We start from the raw sequence: 8,478 nt of genomic DNA on the forward strand, positions 1-8,478 counted from the left end.
TAGCAGTTGAAGTGTGTTTTCCCGGCATAATGCCTGGCATTTGGAAGGGGGGAGAATTAGAAGACACCGTCAAGCTTATGCACGGCCTTGAACTAACGGCCTCCTGGGGGCTAATAATTTCAATATCCATGCAGGAAGTAGAGACCTTCTCCCGATTAGCCCTGCTTATCACTCAAGGGCATATAGTACTGACCAGCCATCGCTGACTCACTGGTTCTGTTGTATTCCACAACCAGTATATTGTATATAGACTGCCAACCTGCAAGCTATCAGGTAGTTTGAACATAGGAGGAAAGCTGATACCATAGTATCCACAGTGAGGGTAGGAAACTAGGACTGCGTCTTGTTAGCAATGGTATCGATGAATGATAGTCTGCATGCCCTACAGTCACCTCCATCTCCGCCCTGGAAACCTAAAATCTCTAGGAACGTCCTTGTATCTGGATATTTTGGTTCTCGTGTACCGTACCAACTCATGACACCTTTGTCCGTATCTCTGCACTGTGTTGGATTGCCTCTCGAATACCGTGGCTTGATTATCGACCCTGGAAAAGCTCTCAGGCGCGGCCATCCTTGTGCTTGAGATGGGTACAGCTGATTAATGGGGCAAAACGTTGTTGAAAGAGAGGGATCCACAGGCCAAGCTCCGCTTAATCTGTAGTAGTCTGTACCTGTCGGGGTATTAGAAGGCACTATATGTCCCAACGGCATTTTCGGAACTTACTAAAGTTGCGCACATAGCCTTGATGGAACTCATTGTAATTCGCGCCAATAGCCTCGACCCCCTCGATCTATGTACCACCATTAGAATCTCTAACCTCAATACTGTAGGCATATTGACTTCAGCACCCATACCAATGCCCAACCAAGGCGGACACAACAACCCAAGAGGTAGAAGATACTGTAGAAAAAGACTCGCATCACGGAAGTAGGCGAAAAATTACCTGGACAGCAGTTAGCAATGAAAACACAAAATTATATATGATTTGCTTCGTAAGTCAGGCCACCCAGAATATTTTGTGACCTGTTCCAGCCCCCTTTACACCGGGCCGCGACCCCGTTTGGTTCCGCGATTTTGTGCAGAGCACGTTTATATAGTAAAAAACAGATTTTTCTGTTTTGAGAGATGCTGGCACGGTGTTAATGAACATTAATGAACGCTCTAATGGCCACAGCAACGGACGCCAACGCCCCCGTTCGACTGCTATGGAAGTCCAACAAACTCTACCAAAAGCTTCGTCCAAAAAGGTTCTTTGGCCTCCTCGAAAGATTCATGAAAACTAGTGAAGTGGAGATATGTATTATCGAGGACCATGGGAATAGCAATCCAGATGAAATAACGATGTTTGTCACGAGCTGGGGAAGAGATAAAGAACGGATTTAGGTATGAGTCTGGCTCGAATACCAGGTTGGCAACTACTAAGGAAATATATATCTCAAGGTATCAAGATATCCACAAGGATGTACTGACCTACTTTTGATTTGGTTGCGAGCCCATAGCCACTTCAACCAGGGCAACCTTGATGCTCAAGTTGAGTTTATAGATATATATAGAGCTACTATCACTACATAGGAGAAACCGACAGTGAAACAGGGGTTCTATCATTGTCAAGTACGCGCGTTTAAACAGGCTTAAATCATACCCCCATCATTGCCACCATGGGCCTCAAACCCCAGAACTTCAAAGTAACGCTGCTCAGAATCGCGAAGCCTTGCGGTGACCTGAACCAGCATGTCCTCAATCTTGTGGAAGATATGGAACATCTCCTCATGGAATTGCAGTAGAGCTTGTTTGGATTCCTTCTGCCACTGGAGTTCGGCTCTCAGGTAACTGGCATCATAGACGAGATCCTCTAGCTGTTGACGAATGTCTGTAGATGCTCTCTTCGATCGTTGCAAGCGAGAAGGGAGTCTTTCGATGCTGGACGAGGTGCCACCATGACGGAGTATTTCATGGTCCACTGGGGTGATCTCTTCAGTAATAGGATCAAGGGAGCGCCGGGGAAATTGTTGCATTCTTTCCAGGGTCTGAAATAGTGGGGGAGGTAAAGAGATGGGAACTTGCGACAGTAAAATTCTGATTCAGACAATTGTAAAAGCAGGCCTGTTGGAAGATAGAGTGACTTTTAAAGGACCAAAGGTCTGGGTCACAAACTCAAGTGCATGCTTCCATTGCGAGCCCGGAAGGGGTCGCGGGTCCGAGACATGTAGACACAATAGAAATGACCAGGACCCCAAAACTAGTCTAAGCAGTGTTTCTTGATAAAAGAGCCGCAGTTAAATGTGGGTTTAAAATGCCCTGACCTGGTTCTATTATGAGAAATATATAGTTTGCCGTATAAAGGATTATTGCATTCCAAAACAGGGCGAGCTTTGAACTGAAAACCTCGTAATTGGCTCTCGGGTGCAAGATATCTTTGCCAGGGCTTTGTTGACTGATTTCCCGATGTACTCTCTTTGGCCTATTATTGTCCGTCTATAGTAGTTCATGGTCACACATATCACACCATTGCCCCTTTGTATGTAGTAAACCATCAAACATAATACTGCTATTTTCCTAAGCAGCAAAATCAAGTGTCATTCTCCTTCACTAATCCCGTAGTTGATGTATACAAGCAGCATGATAAGAACATTAACCACAGCTGCATGTGCTATTTGAGATTTGAAGCTTATCCCATCTAGGTTCGGCTAATAAGTGTATTCAATTCGCATGATCTAAATGTCGAACCAAGCAATGTATAACACTCTCTTTTTCCACTAGGTGAAAATGTCAAAGAAGGTCTAGTATATCTACTATGGCATCTCAGAAACACACAAACTCCCCGCACTTCTCAGTACCAATGATGACTGGATCCTGCATTCTACCGTGGCGTGTTTGAACAGTTGTTGCTGTTAGGGATGAGCTGTATGGTTGGAGGTGAGGTTGGCTCGCTTGGGCGGCTTTCAGTATCACAAGCCCAGCAGCACTCGGGACCAGTGTCCTGCGAATCCCCCCTTAAAGCCATCTGTAGGTAGCGTACTGTTTCTTCACGTGCGTTCAACGCGGATCGAAGAGTGGAGATCAGCTCACGTTGCCACTCATTCTGAAGGAGAACATGCTGAATATTCAAAGAGCTGGTGTCACTGTGTCCAATCTGAGCTATGGCCCGTAACAAAGCCTCGTTAACTAGGTGCTGTTTCTCCAGACGAATTTCCAAGTCATCCGCCCTTTTTCTCTCCTTTATAAGGTCTTGACTTAAAAGCCATTGGTGTTCTGTGACCTGGTCAAGGGCGGACTCTTGCTGCAGTCTTGTTCTTTCCAAGTCTGCAATAATGGCTCCCATATATGCGCAATGGTCGCGTGTTTGGTTGTACACAACCTGGTCCTCCTTTAGCTTGCGCTCTAATTCTTCGACCCGATCCCTCGATATCTCTTCCCATTCGAGGCGCTTGTCTGTCAAACTGCAGATAGCTCGAAGCTCGTTCTCAACGTGGGTGCCCTTCGATCATTAGCTCTGGTAAACATGCTTGAAAATGACTGACTTTACCGGAACTTGGGACATTGTACTGGAAGGAAAATGTTTTAGATATATTTAGCCTCCGATCAGATCTATCAATTTAACAAAAGTCCGGCGCAAAAAACGAAGGAGCGGATATTCCTTCGACTTAAACCTTTAGTATGAATATTCACGAAAGCCTATACAACTTAAGCCCAGTGACCTAAAATCTGAATTGTAGGGGGATTTAGCCGCTATAGGACCGCACGTTTTGAGTGTAGATGTCGACATATGCGACACCGAATGGGCTCGCAGGGGTATTCTTTACCGCACCAAAACGGTGACGGCACCGTCATGCTTTAGGTAGTTCCGTGGCCGAGTGTAGAAATATCGATTTCCACTAGGGATCCATATTGCGCCTCCATTTCGGGTAGGACGTATAACTGCTTGTAAGGAACACCTACTTGTATGGAATATTACCCACTGCCCCGTGCGTGGTCGAAAATCTTGCCCCGGTAACGTTTCAGACCTAGTGACTTCTCGGCATGCAGCCTACCCAGAGTTTAACAGGCGACATTAAATATATATTTATATTTACATGCGTCCTATATCTTTGGGAGTACTCCTACTATATTCTTATATAAATACAACCTCTACCCAAAGACAGTATAAACAACTACAGCTACGTGGAGCTCTACCGCTGATTATATATTTCTTTTTACGTCATACTGTGAAATGCTTTATGCCATTCCCTCTTATCTCTAAAGCACATCTCACATTTGGGACTGACAGTTCTGGGTTTAGAGAATCAAAAGAACTCGGTACGCTCGTGTCAAGTGAAGCCGCAACGTTAGGATAACTAGCACAGCATATCGAGCTGTTTCTTCAAATTTGCAAAAGGTAATCGTATCGCTCGATAGCTACAGAAATCTTCATTAGCATCTTCGCCATAACACTAGAATCCTGGGAAGTTCATCCTGTCTACCTCTTGAGGCATACCCATGGCACTCAGCCAGCTGTACCATTGCGAAGGAGACTGTATTCACCTCCTCCCGCACGTTGCCCACAATTGGCCATGGTTCGACAAACTGCTGGAGTATACCTGCATGAATCTTTGTGATCGGATCCTGAAATTCCAGCTAGGTTTGCTTGGACGTAGTAGTGATACAAGCCATCTTCACCTCATCCAATTTTGCTAGGATCCACCTCATGAACGACATCAGCCCATTTAGTAAAGCTACTGTGCTCAATATTCCCTTCTTTGACCACGCGCGGGCTCGTGAGCTTAGTAGATTATCAATTCTTTGCTCCACTAGGTTACCAGAGAGAGGCTCTTTCAAGTACTGTGCAATACTCTTTCCTCCTACCGAGAACGTTTAGATAAGCCATAACCTGTATAACAAAGACTAGATACCAGAGCCCTCGGGGATTTGAAGCGTTCCAATTGGACATCTCCCGGGAACTAGGAGACTAAGTCCTCGGCTCTTTTTAAAATACGTCCTGCAGAGGTATCTATACCGACACAGAACAGGTGTAAAAATAAGGAACTGAAGCTCACCTGAACCACTTAGTATGGGTGAGCCTCGGATGTTAAGAAGCTCTCCCGATAATCGCACGTGGTGTGGAAAAGATCACCCCGGCCCCTTTACCTTTTCCGTAACCATTTAAGCTTTTTCTTATTTGTAATTGTGAGTACGTGGTAACGGTCATGTGGATCAAGTACGTCTCAAAGACAACGACCTAAAATATGTGCCTCGGTTACCACGGCCCACATGTAGGTTTCGTTATGTCTCGTATTTCTGGTCTTAACCTGGGGACTACTATTCTTAGCCTTTTTGTTCTGTTTTCTAGAAGCCTGGCCTAAGTAGGTAGTACCATTTACGCAAAAGGATGCAACGGTAAAACGATCGTGATGTGACTTCAAATCCTGACTTTTGCCAGAAGACGGGTTATCTCAACTTTGATCGGAAGCGGCCCTCTCTAGATGTGGAGCCTAAACTGTACTAATTTTTTTTTTTTGCGCAGCTTAGGCGGCACGTAATTTCCAACCAAAGGCCCTTTCCTTAAACTGTAAACATGGCATATGAAATGATTAACAGTGTATCACATTGACTGGAAACCTTTCATGTCCCCACTACTCCAACTGAGAATAAATGTTTTATCTCTTTTTGGGGCAGGTGGGGTTGGGGCGGTGGGTGTTTTCTAGTAGGGGAAAAGGGCAGGCGATCAAGATAGTAAGAACTTTTCTTCCTTGGCAGGACGGACCCACTAAATATATTCTCTCTTCATGGAGGATATGTTGATTCCTGTAATTATAACTGTATATGAATCCTGCCTGGCTTCGGAAGAGGAAGCCAGAAATAAAATGATTGCAAAAATAGGGAGATGTATAATTACTTACATGTATGTGAAAAGTTAAAAATAAATCAGAATGAAAAAGTGCACTTACGATTGGACCCTGCATGGGTATGACTTGTATTTGTTAGTTTGTGGTTGAGGAATGGCGTCAGCAAAAAATTTAAAATAAAAAGAAATGTAGCCCCTCTTACGGAATTCGGTAAGAGCCTATCAAAACTGTATTTCTTACGGTTATACTTCGGAGATTCGGGCCGAAGATACGTGATAAAATAGGATACTATTAATGCCCTTGACTTAAACTGGCCATACGTAACTAGAGCTGTGAGCCTTATTAGGATGCCGGTGATTCGCTAGGATCCGCTGTGGCTAGTTGTTTATGTTAGATGATGTTCTCCGAGATAAATGGCTTTGCCGCTAAGTCGGGTCCAAGCTGCCGATTTCCGGACCCGCCAATGACGAGGGACAAGGGCCGACAGCGCTTTGTTATCCTTTGGTTCTCTTAGTCGGCCCACGGTTTCAAAAAGCCACGGCTAGTTTGACCATAATGAGAAGCCCTAAGACACTTAGATAGGGTACCTACTTCAGTCTTTAAGAAAAAAAAGGTTAAAGAAAAGAAAGAAAGAAAGAGAACAATAGCACCTGGTAAGATTAACAACTATATGAGCGGAATTCCTTGGGAAATCTATGAGCTTCTAGGACTTCGTGTCATGCGGGTCGTTAATGTCCTATGAACTATCATATATTGAGATTTATCTACATAGAGAGCAAGACAAAAGTGGTTATTATCAGATTTGCAGAGATGAATGCAATTTATATTGTATTATGCCTAAGCACGAGACTTGCATTTGGAGCCCTTTAGCTAATTATACTTAGTATGCAACAAAAAACCACAACAATCATTTGTTACGCCCGGGTATCCGTCCAAGGACTCCACGACCAGTTAGCAATCTTGGTTAGATTCGACTTACCTCGACGACTAGAATCTACTAGTGATCGACGACGAGGGGTGGCCCGAGTTGGTCCGAACGAGTATCTACGATACTGATGACGATACTTATACGAAGGTAGTCCAAGGTTGAAAGGCCAGGCTAATTGAGTACGTATACTCAATTATTAGATAGTGCGAACGAGTTGAGCTGGTAACAATATAGAAGGTATATCTGTGGTAACAATTTGGATTGATCACGAAGAACTAAACTAAGTACATGAATGAGTGTCCTTATATATCCTTCCTTGAAACATCTTGATATATTGACTGGTATGTCGTTGGTATACGCGTGGTATACGATATACTCCCTATAACCGTCCCTTGGTAATCCTGCGGCTGCTTTCAGCTCTTATCGTCCTATGGTTTTCTGCCCTTCGTGTCCGCTTTCGATAAGGTGCGCTAGACAAGGGTCTGTAACATCATTCTCTGTGGGACACTCTTTCGTATTGATACGGGCGCGGTGTGCTTGAACCATGGCGGCTCTCATGGGTGAGGATGTCGTCTCTTGGCGAAGGACACTCTAGCTCACTCTGAAGGGTATCACCATCATTGGTCCCGTAGCCGTCAGGTGGTATGTCTTGTAAAGCCATCTGCAAACACTGTATGGTAATGTCCTTCACGTCTAACGTAGATCGCAAGGTGGACATTGCTTCGCGCTGCCTCTCGTTCTCGAGGAGAACATGTTGAATGTCCCAGGAGCTGCGATTGCTTTCAACTTGTGTGACTGCACGTAGAAGAGACTCGTTTACCAGGTACTGGTCCGCAAGACGAGACTCCAAGCCCCCTATCTTCTGTCTTTCCAGCGTCAAGTCTCGGTCTAACAACCATTGACACTCCACGAGGCTGCTAACGGTAAATTCCTGATGTAATATCTTATTTTCCAATCTTGTGATGACTGTTCTCAGATCGGCGCAATGGTCGCATGTTTGTTTGTGTGAGAACTGGTGCTCCATCTGGAACTTAAGCTCCTCTACCTCTTGCCTTAATCCGTCTTCCCGCTCGAGGAGCTTCTCCATTAAGCAGCAGATTGTCTGAATTTCGCTTGCGACGGATGGATCCTTCTATCGTCAGTTCAATAAACTGTTGTCTGGGGAAGCAGTCCTCACCGAAACGTGTGGCATTGTGTTGGAGAGAGACTATTAGTGCACCTGGCCTGTTGGTAAATGTCCGTCAGATTTTGGAACGAGAGATCAGTGACCTGAAAGCGGAACAAACCGCTGGGTAGACGAGCTAGGCTCTAGATATAATTACCATCGAGGAACAGCTGAATAGGCACCATGAGCTTATTTTCCTGACCAAAACGGCATCTATTTGGAACAAGACGTCTTTATTATTTGCGTGGACCAAATCAGTATATGCGGAACTAAAACGCGTCGCACTATTGAACCTTGCAGACACCAGATAGTGACATCCAGACCAGTCCGAGGCCTACTTGCGTGCTAGGCGCTTTCTTGGAGAGCTGAGAAAAACACTGGTTTTTCCCTTTACTATGTAATTTTCAACCCGCTCAAGATGAAAGTCAGAAGCCCCTCCTTGAATTTTCTCGACTGGGCATCTGGCCCCCAAGGAAGAAAGTTAAGTGCGTGGCTCTGGTGCGCTGGTGGGGCTGCTGAGGTTGTCCCTGCTGGAATGAAAACAGATATATGCGATGAAGAA

The 8,478-nt window shown here is 45.0% G+C and overlaps 4 protein-coding genes across 4 annotated transcripts; 1 reads left to right on the top strand and 3 right to left on the bottom strand.

The window, feature by feature from the left end:
* Positions 1 to 1,632: 1,632 nt before the first annotated feature.
* BDV37DRAFT_293109 (uncharacterized protein) lies at positions 1,633 to 2,016 on the bottom strand (the record flags this gene model as incomplete). Its single annotated transcript, XM_032089326.1, has 1 exon — positions 1,633 to 2,016. The coding sequence occupies one exon, from the start codon at positions 2,014 to 2,016 to the stop codon at positions 1,633 to 1,635; it is 384 nt and encodes a 127-aa protein (XP_031934185.1).
* An 845-nt stretch (positions 2,017 to 2,861) lies between these two features.
* Positions 2,862 to 3,542, bottom strand: BDV37DRAFT_289910 (uncharacterized protein; the record flags this gene model as incomplete). The annotated part of the gene is made up of 2 exons (XM_032088587.1): positions 2,862 to 3,479; positions 3,528 to 3,542. 2 exons carry the CDS (start codon positions 3,540 to 3,542, stop codon positions 2,862 to 2,864), a joined length of 633 nt encoding a protein of 210 aa, XP_031934186.1.
* Positions 3,543 to 4,431: 889 nt separating this feature from the next.
* On the top strand, positions 4,432 to 4,939 carry BDV37DRAFT_267194 (uncharacterized protein). Its single transcript, XM_032084002.1, has one exon. It carries the CDS (start codon positions 4,478 to 4,480, stop codon positions 4,673 to 4,675), a length of 198 nt encoding a protein of 65 aa, XP_031934187.1. The 5' UTR covers positions 4,432 to 4,477; the 3' UTR covers positions 4,676 to 4,939.
* Positions 4,940 to 7,099: 2,160 nt separating this feature from the next.
* On the bottom strand, positions 7,100 to 8,478 carry BDV37DRAFT_267196 (uncharacterized protein). Its single transcript, XM_032084003.1, has 2 exons — positions 7,929 to 8,478; positions 7,100 to 7,880 (listed from the first exon to the last, which is right to left on the bottom strand). Exons 1-2 carry the CDS (start codon positions 7,941 to 7,943, stop codon positions 7,242 to 7,244), a joined length of 654 nt encoding a protein of 217 aa, XP_031934188.1. The 5' UTR covers positions 7,944 to 8,478; the 3' UTR covers positions 7,100 to 7,241.

Source organism: Aspergillus pseudonomiae (genome assembly GCF_009193645.1).
Source record: "Aspergillus pseudonomiae strain CBS 119388 unplaced genomic scaffold BDV37scaffold_225, whole genome shotgun sequence".
Classification (NCBI taxonomy): Eukaryota; Fungi; Ascomycota; class Eurotiomycetes; order Eurotiales; family Aspergillaceae; genus Aspergillus; species Aspergillus pseudonomiae.